This window comes from Platalea leucorodia, assembly GCF_965183815.1.
Source record: "Platalea leucorodia genome assembly, chromosome: Z".
Classification (NCBI taxonomy): Eukaryota; Metazoa; Chordata; class Aves; order Pelecaniformes; family Threskiornithidae; genus Platalea; species Platalea leucorodia.
Window position 1 is genome coordinate 25,076,741 of NC_138858.1, and position 14,296 is coordinate 25,091,036.

General features: G+C 42.0%; 1 protein-coding gene across 1 annotated transcript in view; it reads left to right on the forward strand.

Moving 5' to 3' along the window:
- Positions 1–14,296, forward strand: part of MAST4 (microtubule associated serine/threonine kinase family member 4) — a gene marked incomplete at its 5' end in the record, with an annotated part of 314,645 nt that overhangs the window by 275,837 nt on the left and 24,512 nt on the right. Inside the window, 4 exons of the mRNA XM_082336461.1 lie at positions 11,111–11,319; positions 12,068–12,206; positions 13,066–13,198; positions 13,915–14,080. Of these exons, the coding sequence (XP_082192587.1) occupies positions 11,111–11,319; positions 12,068–12,206; positions 13,066–13,198; positions 13,915–14,080 (647 nt within the window). The remainder of the gene's footprint in view (positions 1–11,110; positions 11,320–12,067; positions 12,207–13,065; positions 13,199–13,914; positions 14,081–14,296) is intronic.

A 14,296-nucleotide genomic window follows, 5' to 3' on the forward strand; every position in this document is an offset into this window, starting at 1 on the left:
AGACAGGAACTGTTGGGTCTATGTAACCTGCAGGACCAGGATGGAGGTATTGGTTCAAAAAAGAGGGGTTTCCATCCTGAGGTGAGGAGCCTATCGCCAAATGAGACCATGTCACAGCCTGGCAGTGGAGAGGGCTATACTGCTGTCTGTCACGGACCCCATTAGACTGGCTCTGCTCTGCGCTACCTCTGCTTGAGGTAGGAAGCAGCAGTGACCTGATAGGACTGAGCACTCTTTGAAGAGACCTTGGACATAGAAGAGAAGGCACCTGCAATCCACCAACTGGAGTTGTGCATGCCGTTTTAATGGCCTGAGGCTGATGGGCACCGTAATACTCTCTGGTCATACTCAGTTAAAGGTAACCCTGAGCTCTGGGACAGGAGGCACTTAGTACTGCCTAGTACTGTTGGTCATGATAGCTTGGGTGGAGGCTGTTACTTGTGTCCAGACCTGCTTACATAGCTTAGCAAGAAGCCTGCAGGAAATAACATCATTTGCATTAAAGTTATGTGAATATCCAAATACAACTTCTCACTAGTCAACCTCTGCACAATTCATTTTTTCAGAATTTCTCCCTAGGCAAACTTATTACTTACTGTATACCAGTTTCTCCCAGTTACCCCAGGACTTCAAAAGCCTTTCTTCCAGCAGTTAGCAGTAGCTGCTGCTCTCCTCCCTGGCTGCATCCCTGTCTCTTTCCCTTGGCAGATGCTTAGTCCCTTCCATTCCTCCTTTCATCTACCCAGTTTCCTCTTTGTCTTACTGGAGGCAGATAAGAAGAACAGTGTGGGGTGGGTCCTCATCGGAGAAAAGGGTGTCTGAGTCACTAGAACTGCCCAGCTTCCCAGCAGTTTTAGGGATGGGGAGAGGCAGGAGCAGCTGCAGAAGGGCATCCTGCAACCAGCAGCGTGAGGCCAGCCACCTAAAGTCAGAGGTCTGGTAGACCTGTGGCTCTTGCTCCGGAGTTGTTACAGTCAGAAGGAGCCTTGATGAGCCATTAAGAAATATAGACTGGAGATAACCGTCTATTTGAAACCAAACAAGTAAGGATCTGAAAAGTGGTAAAAGAAAGGATGAAAAGCCATGGCTTTCTATGGCACATACGATGTAGGCATGTAGGATTTTTTTTCCTCATGTTTGTGACAGGGAAAATTAATACTTACCAAACACCTTTTTAATGCCAATAATATGCGAAATTGGCAATATAAACGTTGTAAAATTGGATGAGACCCTGATAAATTTGTGAGGAAAAGGAGAGCTGATAGAGGGTGAACAGCTTGGTGTGTATCTGGATTCTGCATTAATCATTATTGTCTTTAGCAAATGTTAAAACAGTGGTAGGCTGGTGGGTTATACTGTGGTAGTATGAGAAGTGGAAATTGAAAATCTCATCAGTTTAGTAGAGTGCTGTTATTTCCATCCTTAAGCAAACAGTAAGAAAGTAGATTTTGTTGGTTTGGATTTTTGTTTTAAATGGTTACTTCTTAGAAGAAAAACCAAGAACAAGAAAGAAAACAAAGGTGCAGGCCCTTACTAATTAATGTAGAGGGAAAGGAACACACTCAGTGAACTGTGAGACAATAAACTTCTAGAAGTATTTACTCACTTTTAAAAGTGATTTTAGCACCTAGTCACTTCCCCTCAACTAGTCTAAGTGTAAGGCTTGTGCTCCTAAATTCTCTAGGATATCACTTTTTCAAAACTGTCTGTGTGGTTGAAGATCTCCACTGTGGTATGTCAGATAAGTGGGACCATAATATCAACAGACCATTTTTTGATCTTTATTAAGTGTTTTTTCTGTTGGCACCAATACTGTTGGTGGTTAATTTACTCAAAAGTTACTGGCAAGTTTAAAGGGGTACACATCACGATCACCTAAATGCTCTTTAAGCCGTCTACAAAATGGAGTGTAATAAAGCAGTAGTACCTGTTCCATCTGTGAATACAAAGCAATAAACTGCCCCATAGGCATTTATTGCAGTTTATTTAAAAGTATAAGCAGATGAAATAAAAGTTATTGTTGTTAGCTAAAAGGATTTTTTTTCTCTTCCATGTTTTTCCAGGCCGTTAATTTTTTGAAATTACCTAAATATGTGTGAATTCTGCCTGTGCTTCACTGATTTATTCTCAAAAATATGTCAGTGGGCATGTTTTGTGTTCTGACTTATTAGAGATTCAGTATGCTATTATAATATTTTATTTATTTTGAGGCTATAATGGAGGGTTTAATTCTGAAAGGATTTAAAAAAAAAAACCCCATACATTCTGCTGTCTTTGATTTTGCTGTGGTGTTTTTGCCTTCATTAGTGAAATGGAAAGCTTTGACTGCTTGACAGGGTAATTGTTGGTCTTGGCATGGTGTAGCAGAGATTTGTCAGATATGTTAAACTTGATGAGTTTAAATATAAACTATTGGTTTTGTGAAGGTTTGGGCAAATATCTTAGCAGTTCTCTGCTTTTAATTGATTGGGTAAATTCATTTGTAGTGCAATTAAATGACTGTATAGTAGATGAGGTGTATCAGGCTTCTGGGAATGGCTAGGAATATACAAGAAGTTAAACAAGCTGTGAATCAGTAAACATGTAGGATGCTGGCCAAGTCATTAATGGTTTCACAAGCTGCCTGTCTGACTTTTTTCAGCCCGCCAAAACTTTTCATACTTCCCAAATTTTAAACTTTTACTGCAGTCACCGCAACTAGATTGGAAGGGGGAAAGGGGCAATACCAGTGAGTGACAAGCAATGGGATGGCACGCCAAAGTTCGAGGAGCTGCGTGCTAGTGAGATTCCTCAGACTGCTCCACGAGGTAATGGGCACAATGAACCACACTTGAAGTGTTTCTACACAAATGTGCGCAGCATGAGGAACAAGCAAGAGAAGCTAGATGCCTTGGCCCAGTCCCAGAGATATGACATCATAGGCATAAGTGAAACCTGGTGGGATGAGTGCTGTGACTGGTGTGCCATGATGGATGGTTACAGCTCTTCAGGAGGGATAGGCAGGGCAGGCGAGGCAACGGGGTGGCATTGTATGTAGTGGAGGGGCTGGAATGCACGGAGGTAGCAGTTGGCGATGGCACAGTTGAGAGCCTCTGGGTAAGGATTAAGGGAGAGACAAATAAAGCGAATGTCGTTGTGGGAGTCTACCATAGGCCACCCAGGCAGGATGATGACACTGGTGAGTTGTTCTTTAAGGAACTAAGGGATGCTTCTAAGTCATCTGCCCTTTTCCTTATGGGGGACTTCAACTTGCCCGATGTCAACTGGGAATACCCACACAGCTGGTACAGGTCCAGAAGATTCCTAACCGTCTGGATGATAACTTCCTGGTACAGGTACTATAGGAACTGACCAGGAAAGGTGCCTTCCTTGATCTGTGGCTTATTAACAGAGACGGTCTTGTGGGTGAGGTGGTGATGTGTGGCTGCCTTGGCCACAGCGACCACGAAGCAGTCAAGTTTAAAATCTATGTTAACAGGAGGAATACTGCCAGCAAGACCTCGACTCTGGATATGAGGAAAGCTGATTTCAGGCTGCTCAGGGAACTACTTAACTAAGGTCCCCTGGGAAAAAGCTTTTGAAGGTGCTCGTGTCCATCAGTGCTGGTGACTTTTTAAGTACCACCTCCGAACAGCACAGGAGCAGACAATTCCAAAATGTCAGAAGTCAAACAGGTGAGGTTGAAGGCCAGCTTGGCTGAGCAGGGATCTTCTAGAACTGAGGTGAATAAAGAAAATGTGTGGCCAGTGGAAGCAAGGTCAGGCGACATGGGAGGACTACAGAGATGCCGTTCGCCACTGCAGGGAGGAAGTAGCACAGCCAAAGCTCAATTAGAGCTGAAGCTGGCCAGTACTGTGAAGGACAATAAAAAAGGCTTTTTAAAACATGTAAATAGCAAAAAGCAGGCCAGAAATAACATTGGCCCATTACTTGATGAGCGTAGTCACCTCACAAACAGGGACATAGACAAAGCAGAGACATTTAATGCTTTCTTCACCTCAGTCTTCAACACCAGTGATGGCTCTGGGACCCCCAGAGCCCTGGGCTAGAGAACCATGACTGTGAGAATGACAAACTCCCAACCAACCCCGAACTTGTGCAGGATTTGCTGCTCCAGCTGGATCCCTATAAGTCAAGGGGGCATGATGGGATTCATCCCAGGGTGCTTAAAGAGCCAGCTGATGTCAGAGCAAGACCTCTCTCAATGATTTTTCAGTGCTTTTGGGAATCTGGAGAGGTTCTAGTAGACTGGAAGCTGGGAAATGTTGTTCCAGTCTTCAGGGAGGGCAGCAGGGATGACCGCAGTAACTACAGGCCTGTCAGTCTCACCTCTGTGCCTGGCAAAATTATGGAGAAGATTATTCTGGGAGTTATTGAAAAACACCTGAAAGGCAACACAGTCATTGGTCCCAGCCAGCACGGGTTCACAAGGGGAAAGTCCTGCTTAACAAACTTAATTTCTTTCTATGACAAGGTTACCGACCTAGTTGATCAAGGGAAGCCAGTCGATGTAATGTTTTTGGATTTCAGTAAAGCTTTTGATACCATCTCTCACAGTATCCTCCTGGACAAAATGTCCAGCACACAGCTGGATAAACACATAATGCAATGGGTGAGCAATTGACTGATGGGTCAGGCTCAAAGGGTTATAGTAAATGGGGTTACATTGGGCTGGCGGCCAGTCACTAGTGGGATTCCGCAGGGATCCATCTTGGGGCCAGTGCTCTTTAATGTCTTCATAAATGACTTGGATGTAGGACTTGAAGGTTTGCTATGTAAGTTTGCCAACGACACAAAATTGGGAGGAGCTGTTGACACTCTGGAGGGCAGAGGGGCCCTGCAGAGAGATCTAGACAAATTAGAGAGCTGGGCAATCACCAACCACATGAAGTTTAACAAGGGCAAGTGCCGGATTTTGCACCTGGGACAGGGCAACCCTGGGTGTACATACAGACTGGGGAATGGGAGGTTGGAGAGCAGCCCCACAGAGAGGGATCTGGGGGTTCTGGTCGACGGCAAGTTGAACATGAGCCAACAGTGTGCCCTGGCAGCCAGGAGGACCAACCGTGTCCTGGGGTGCATAAAGCACTGTATTACCAGTCAGTCGAGGTAGGTGATTGTCCCGCTCTACTCTGCACTGGTGCAGCCTCATCTTGAGTGCTGCGTGCAGTTTTGGGCACCATGGTACAAAAAGGGTACAAAGCTACTAGGGAGTGTCCAGAGGAGAGCCACGAAGATGGTGAAGAGTTTAGAGGGGAAGCCGTACGAGGAGCAGCTGAAGTCACTTGGTGTGTTCAGCCTGGAGAAGAGGAGACTGAGGGGAGACCTCATCGCAGTCTACAGCTTCCTCACAAGGGGAAGAGGAGGGACAGGTGCTGATCTCTTCTCCCTGGTGACCAGTGATAGAACCAGAGGGAACAGCAGGGGGGATGTGCCAGGGGAGGTTTAGGTTGGACATTAGGAAAAGGTTCTTCACCCAGAGAGTGGTGGAGCACTGGAACAGGCTCCCCTGGGAGGTCGTCATAGCACCAAGCCTGACAATATTGAAGAAGCATTTGGACAACTCCCTCAGACATACGGTGTGAATTTTGGGGTTGTCCTGTGCAGGGACAGGAGTTGGACTTGATGATCCTTGTGGGTCCCTTCCAACTCAGGTCATTCTATGATTCTAACATTTTTTCCATATTCCAGCTTGCAAGAGGTAGCAGGTAGTAGTAGTCCTTCTCTTCAAGTTGGCATCAGCCTGGTTTTCTGAACCAGCTCAACAAAATAAAGATTGTATTTGATTCCAGGGAAGCGAGTGATGCTCGTCACTAACGTATAACTGTACTTGCTTAAAGGAAATACATACCACTTTTACACCTGCCTGGAATGCTTTTACTTCTACAAAGATAGTAATGTCAATATGTACATGATATACTGGCTAATGGTGTTGCTTGATAAATTTAAAAACTGTGAGGCAGCGTTGGTCTGAGCAGCTGCTGCCCCGAACTTGTGAGTACTCATTCCTGTTGCTTCTCCACTCGATTGGCAGTACTTGCTCATGCGTAGTTGCATTGGGAATGGGACTAAGAAAGTTACCCAGCTGCAGAATAACTCCCAATCAATGAGGTTATTTCATTATCAGCCTGGCAGCCACCCGTTCAGAAGTGGAAAGGGATAGGGGGAAGCATGTCTTTGTAGGTTCGCTTAAGTAGCACCACCTCTAAATGGACTTCATGTCTAGTAAGCTGTATTCCTTTCCTTCTTTTCTGTTTACTCCTGTGGGTGACTGGTCTATGCAGAGTAGGAGGCTTTGATTTCTAGAAGCCCATAGCTTTAAAAAGCAGTTTAGAAAGTAGAGGCTGGCCATTTCTATGCTAGGGATCTTATATTCATCATTCATTGTGTACTTACTCAAAATGATGAACTTTGAACTCATGCACTTTATTGCCCTTGAGTGAGCTTTCCTTCCAGTACAGCACAGGCCAAGTGCCTTATCTTTCTTCTGTAGCTAATGTGTGAGGATCTAATGTTGGCAGCTAGTGCAGTACTCCAGGTGGTGGAGAGAGGTTGTTACCATGTTGAAGGTCTTGAATTCTGTCCTTTCTGAATGTGCAGCATGCTACAAACTGGTGAGGAGCTCAATTTCTGAAGTGTTTGTTTTGCAAATATGGAACAGTTTACCCATAGGAAATCTGGGCAGCAGCTTCATCATTTTTCTGTGTTTACAAGCTGCCATAAAGGTAGAAGACATTGCTACTGTTAGGTATGGAGAGGTGGTTTTATTAGCCAAAATTTGTGACATATTGGAAAAACTAGGACTAGTACCAGTTGTGAGAGAACGATCATAGCCGTCATGTTTTCTTCTTCAGATGGCCAGCTTCTCATTTGCTTCTAGGCAGGCTAGGGTAAGTCTGAAATATGGCTGAGAGGGTGCTGTGCATGTTGTCCTGGGGCTCAGAAGACCCACACTGCACTGGATGCTCATATTAGGAGTGCTGCAGTGCTTTAGGCAGCATTTCCCCCTGCCCCCAAATAAATCTGATCTGGTCATGGGCATCGCCTAGCTAGGAGGCGGTGCAGTGCTGCTTGTAAATTCTGATCTTAAATAACTATCCGTAAACTTTACCATATTGCTGTAACGTGAATCACAGCCTCCCAAGTGGCTCTTCTCACTGGAGGCAACATCAGACATAATTCTGGGGTAGCACAGAGTTTAGCAGTCTCTTGTCAGGAAATTGCTTGCGAAAATGAAACATAGTTCCTGGTGAGCAGCTGTAACTTCTAAGCAGCAAGTACAGTACCTGTGTTTCCACAAGGAGTTCAAGGTCCTCTGACAAATCAGAGAATCGGGTCGAAGCAAGCAACACAGCTACAGGAGCCTCAAGCACTGAATGTAGACTAGATTGTAAAATGGCTCTAAAAGTTAAGTTACTGAAGAGCTGTAAACTAGGATTGAAGCCTGTAAGTAATTTAGAGAAAAAACAGGAATCTTGGTTGTAAGATTGGAGGGATAGATTGCATAATACTGAAGTTTGAGCAATTCAGGAACCCAGTTAAATGTTTTACTATCTTTTGGTCATCCTAACACATGTGCACAGTGGTTTACATTTGTGTCTAGCTAAAGGTATTTGAGAAACCTTTTCAAGCTGAGATTCATGTTGGAAGTGGAGTAAGGTAATGTTTGGACGATGCCAAAGTTTATGAATTTTCTTACTTCTCTTGAAAAGTAAACTTTTCTTGCTATGTCAAAATACAGCATCAATAAAATACAGAGCACTTGTGTACCTGTTGAGATCCATACAGTAAAATCAGAGGATGTTTTGGAAATCTTGTTGTCATGCTATGAAAACAGAAAGGGGGGAGGTGGGAAAGCAAATCCTTCATTTGAAACCATAGAAGGTTGCAACACCACCACTCTGATTGTGGCTTTGCAGGCAGACAGAGCATGCCGCTGTCATTGGATATATCAACAGGGCAATCAGATGGTCTGGATGTTCTTAATACATTTCTTTTGTGTTAAAGGAATTCTCAAATTTACAATTGTCTTTATAATATACTGAAAATCGTGAGCAGCATTTAATGGTCAAGGCTAAGAAACCAGGATTGAGGTATTGTGCTCTCTCTTAAAAGCACATACAAAACAAAGATAAACTTCTGTCTAGGGCTCCAGCTGTAGCATTCTGAAAAGTAAAGAATAGAGATAGATGGGGGTGGGGCAAGAGGAGCAAGGTGCAAGTTCAGTGCCAGGATTAGGGGAATGTAGCAAGGTGACAGCTTCAAGGAGAGTGAATGGAAACTAGAAAGTCATCACAATCTACACAGTAAGTTGTTACACAATAACAGAAGCATACTTCAAGGGTAGCAAATCAGGGTTCAAAATGACCCAAGACAAAGTTGTTATGTGCTAAACTCAGTGTGGATGTTGCCATCGTTTTACCTCAGAATTCACAGTCGTGTCTTGGCAGACGTGTGCTTTACTCCAAGTTTTCCATTTACATTAAGTTGAAGCCCCATTTATGTGCAAAACCATGGAAGATTTCCTGTTCTCCCCGCCCCCCCAAATGTCCAGGCAATTTATACATCTTTATTTAACTGTTTCTCTTTGGGAAGATTTCATTTTCTATTTATCATTTTATTGATGTTTCAGCAAATTCTAATACGCTCTTTCGAGGTGTGGGAGCTGCGACACTGGTGTCGGAGGCGGTCCCAGGCGCAGTTGTTGCGGTGTGCTTAGTTTAGCGTACTGGGAGGCTGAGGAAATGGCATCGCTGCTGTGAACTGGGGGCATCCTGGAGGAAGAAAGGAGGGCTTCCGCAGGAATAACATGCTGCTGGCTAGGGCATAGTTTTCTTTGTAAAGCGTAAATCCTGTTTGCTGGGGTCACTGTGATCAGAGGATGTGAATAAGTGATGTTAGACATGTTTATATTTTGAAGATGATTTAAAAGCACTTCATTCAGCATGAAGTGTATGCATGTGTAAATGTGAGAGAGACGATTGTGTTGCAGTTGTCTCCTGAGTCTGGTACACTTGAACTAAAGTTTTTTTCTGAGGAATTGTAGATAACTGAATCCTAGTGGACAGTTACATAATTACCTGGCTGTGACTATAAGGCTAGGAAATACAATTTAGGGAGCTGGGGAAGCATATCCAGCATGTCCCAGATATTTACTGGACTAGATAGTCCTTAGAACTTACTGGTTCTTCATCTTTAAATGTGGTAGTAATGACCCTACAGATCCGCATGATATGCAGAGGGGATTTATTAAGATGCTATAATAATATGCTCTGGTTAATGTCTGTCTTTCAAGAGTTCATCTTGGCGCACTGTCCAAATTAAAGCTCTGAGAAAGATCTGCATGCCAAGTCCTAAGGCCGTCCTCAGTTCGTTCATACAACTTTTTTTTTCTTTGAAGGGTTGCAGCTTCAGGCATCTGAAGGGCTCACTTTTCTATGTGCCAGGAGTGCACAAGGGGACTGAAATAGGGAAAAGAAAAGACAAAATTACAGGAGATTAAGAAGCTAAGACCAACTGACACGAGATAGCAACAAAAGAGAGAGGAAAACCAGAATGTAAGGGAAAGAAAAGCAAAGGAGAAGAGTTGTAATGAAGGGGTGGAGAGAGAAGTTAGAGGAGGGCAGCGGTAGGAAGGGATACAGGAGGACAAAAGGCGTGAAGCCAGCAGGGAGGAGTACTGGAGCTGAATAACTCGGTCTTTATTCCAGCTTGGGAGGGGCAGAAGGGAGTGAGACTTAGTAGGAGGCACAAAGGGTGGGGTTCACCTTGGGTTTTGCCCAAGGTGGTTTTCCCCTACTTTCATAATGGTGTAATGTCTTTTACCTGCCCCGTGCTCAGGCAAGAACAAGGGATTAAGGAAAGCTTTTGGAATTAGTAAGAGAAAATTTCTTGTCTAAAAAAGTTTTCCTCCACAAAGGAAAGCAGAAACATGTTGGTTTTTTTCAGTGCCTGTAACTTTGGTAGCTGTGGGAAGATCTTCATAGAAATAGTAAGGCAAGAATTGCTTTTTGTGTTTAAATAAATACTTGTATGCTGATAATTTGACCTCATGGGGACAACAAATTGAATTTTAAAACAACATAATTGAGTCCCATTTTTTTCCCCCCTCTTATTTTCTCCTTTTAGTCCTTTCTTTCCATAAACACTCGCTACTGTGGTAATTATATACTGGAGATGCTATAAGCATTAAATGCTACAAGGTAGATTTCAAGCAAGGCAAACGTTTTCAGGATTTGCCTCAAGGGATTTTAAGATATGCAGCAGTAATGTCCTATGTCAGTGTTTCACGGCAGGGTGATTCCTTCTCCTGAGCCTTGAAAGAAAGAAGTCTTGTCCACGTGAGGTCTTCTTTCACTTCGCTTCCCTCACTGCCTTGCCCTTATCTAACCAAGCTCACAGGAAACTTTGTACCCGGTACACCAGTGGAAATTCCGCATGTCAAGATACATCTTAATTCCACATTGCCATGCAGTTAACGCCGTGATCTTTGTTTCGGATTACCTACTCGTGGCCTACCCCTGATATGGATCAATGCTGATGTCAGGGACTGAACCAGAACAGAAGATTTTGCACCTGGCAATGAGGGAGCCACCCCATCAAGCAACTTCTGAGCAACCTTCATGAGAAACCTGTGACATGTTTTAAAATCCCCTGGACAGAGTCTGAGTCATTATTATCTGACAGCACACTTACAGAATAAGCATTTGTCGGAATGATTTACAATACTGTGCCATAGCTGGGTTTTGCGTATAATCCCTTGTTGATGGAAATGCCCAAAACCTGCCTGAGCTGAGAGCATTTGCTATATCTGTTGGGGAGGCATTGGCTATATCTGTTGTTCGCTTTGGGGGGTGGGGAGTTGTTTTGGTTTATGTACTAATTTGTGTTGACTGAGACTCATCTTGGTTATGAAACAAAATGAGGTTTGTAGCCATTCTCTAATGTGAAAGGCAGGTCAACTACATTAAATTAAAAACAAGTCTTTTATGTAATACATATACAGTTTTTAAAAAACATATTTATTTATTTGTAGAACAAGTATTTTAAAATATATGTTTAATAGTTATTCAGACTTTTTTCTTTTTCTCTCCCATTTGAACTTTTTCAGTGCGGTTTATTTTGTGAGACACAAAGAAACCCGACAAAGATTTGCCATGAAGAAAATTAATAAGCAGAATCTCATCCTCCGAAACCAGATCCAACAGGCCTTTGTCGAGCGTGATATCCTGACATTTGCAGAAAATCCATTTGTTGTCAGCATGTATTGCTCCTTTGAAACAAGACGTCATTTATGCATGGTCATGGAATATGTAGAAGGTAAAATGTTTCTTCTGTTTTACAGAGGAAGAAGAGATTTTTCTTACACCAAGAAAGAAAAATAACCCGTATGGTACTTGCATTAGAAAGGCCCTCTGTGTGTCCTCTGTACTCTGGCAAAACAGATTTAGGATCTAAATCCAACAACAAGGTGGCTTTTTTCTCAGTCATTATGTCCCAGTGAGAGCTTGTAAAACACTTCTGCTCCAGCTATAATGGGAAATAACTGCTCTTTGAATAAGTTCCTCATAGACTGTAATCATAAGTGTCCTAGCATTCAAAGTTCATGTGGAAATGCTGTTTGCTCTTCTGGAGTTGAAATTTTCATTAGCGCATGTTGGGGTATTTGTAATAGTTACTTTTACAAAGAAAGAGGGAAGAGGAGGCAATTTGAAAAGGTGCTGATGCTGAAGGAGAACAGCGGACAGAGGCAGTGCAAGATGAGATATCCAGGCTATGGTTGTGTGGGCTATTTTCTGTTGTTGTCCCACGCCCCCGCCCTTTTATTTTTTAAAGTAGCAGCACAGACTTTATTGACGTTCAGCTGAATGCTTGTGCTACTTGCTCCCAGCTTAACACTGTGTTTCCAATACAGTAGTTGGTGCGGTTGCATGTTCAATTGAATCATCTGACTGGAAAATAAACATTTATAACTAGAGTTTGTGTCTCTTTCTGCAGCATATATGAAGTATACTGATACATCTCAGAATTTCTAGTGTCCTCTGGAACATTTGTCCTGTTTCCACAGGTGGAGACTGTGCTACTTTGATGAAGAATATGGGTCCCTTACCTGTAGACATGGCAAGGATGTACTTTGCAGAGACTGTTCTGGCCTTGGAATACCTTCATAATTATGGAATTGTACACAGGGATTTGAAACCAGACAAGTATGTATATAGAATATAACCAAAAGAGGACTTTAAAATTGTTAGATAAAATACGAAAGGTGTAAACTTGCTTTGAATGTTTTTGAAATTTTTCTTTTATCGTGAGGGTTAAATAGATTGCACATATTGTGCAGAAATTGTTATTTTCAGTACCTGCAGTTACAGAAAACACATTTTTTTCCAAAAGAGCTCTTGAAAATTTTCTATCTTTAAGATGGAAGAGGCTATCCGAGTAGCTGAAAAAAAAGTCCTTATTCTTCTGACTGAAATGGAGGGAAATGCGTTTTGGTCATTAAAGAAATGATCTTTCAAAGTATACTTAAAAGGCTGTACAACCCCACCCCCCCACCCCCCACCCCCCAAAAAAAAGCCAAACACTGGAGTCATGTCTGCTGACTGGCAATACCTTCATAACATGATACCTCAGGCCAGTGTAGTATTATTTGCTAACTAACTTAATACCTGAGTTTCTTTCAGTTGAATGACCCAGCTTGTTACAGACAGAAAATGCTCACCTCACTTCAAAAGCGACATTTATTCTATTCTAGACCTTTCAGATGATGCCTGTTTCTTCTTCTTCAAAGCATCTAGCATTCAGTTCTGAACACTTATATGGTTCTACAAGATGTTGTGCAGTTGCATATAAAAAGTTTGTTTACATCTGATAATAATAGTAACAAATGTAAGACTGTCAGATTTTGAATGTTTTTATTTTGTACCTGGTTAAATTACTTTTTAAGCTGTCTTTATATTTTTGCAGTGCTAATGAAACGCTTTCCTCCAAGTATAATAATAATACTAATGATAAGCAATAATGTTGAATTATATCACAGTAACTTCAGATCATTCTAATTTTCAGTTTATTGGTAACATCCATGGGCCATATAAAGCTTACAGACTTCGGCCTGTCAAAGGTGGGGCTAATGAGTTTGACTACCAATCTGTATGAGGGTCACATTGAGAAGGATGCCAGAGAATTCCTTGACAAACAAGTAAGATACAGCCTTTTTCATTTCTACATTGACTATTCAGATAAAGTGATGTTTTGCCAGCAGAATGTACCATAGTACTTTATAAACTGTTTTTATTTCTGCATTGGTGTTCCAGTTGTGTATGTCAGTCACTTTTACTGATGCCCTGCAGATTTTATTCTAGGGTTTTTTCTTTCTACATTAGGATCTATTAGTAAGATGAACAAGCCTAATTGTGTGCAAGTGAATCTGAGAGAGACACAAATGGAAAACTGTTTTTATAAGGAATTCAGAAGTCTCAGCAGAGTACTTGTGGAGCTCATGATGCATTGTACAACCAAGGGTGCTAAAATCCTTGCTATGGCCCATTTCCCTTTAAGCATGCCTCATTACCATTGCTCACAATCTGTTCACTGTAAAAGTTACTTAAGATAAAACCATCACAACTTTCATGTAAAGATATGTTTAAGTTAAATAAAATATTTGCCATGATGGACTCCTGTGTACGAAACACAAACTGTCCTTTGCATGACAGATACATAAATGTTGATTATGATGCCTGTAAATGTAGCTAGATCGTTCTAAAAACATTAGCTGTTAGCAAACTCCACAGACTAAAATGTACTGAATTCCATTTTTCTATATTTCCATATTATTTTACATTTCAAGAATTATAAATGATGTGACATAGCTCAATTAGACTTATTTTATCAGCATGCTTATTTTCTCTCTTTTAGGTCTGTGGTACACCTGAATACATAGCTCCTGAAGTAATACTGCGACAGGGTTATGGAAAACCAGTGGACTGGTGGGCTATGGGAATTATCCTTTATGAATTTCTTGTTGGGTGTGTGCCTTTCTTTGGAGATACACCAGAAGAGCTATTTGGACAAGTAATCAGTGGTGAGGATCATCACAAAAACCCCAGATTTCTTAGCTTGCTGTGAAACATCTCAATTTCTGTTAATAGTAAAGATATTTACAACTTTACTGATAGACTAGGTTTTCAAGCTAGTTTTGCTCAAAAAACCACCAATATTGTAATACATAATTTGCTGTCAAAGGAATAAGAATAAATTTGGACTAAAACCTGAACTTACTGTATATTGTTGCTAAGTA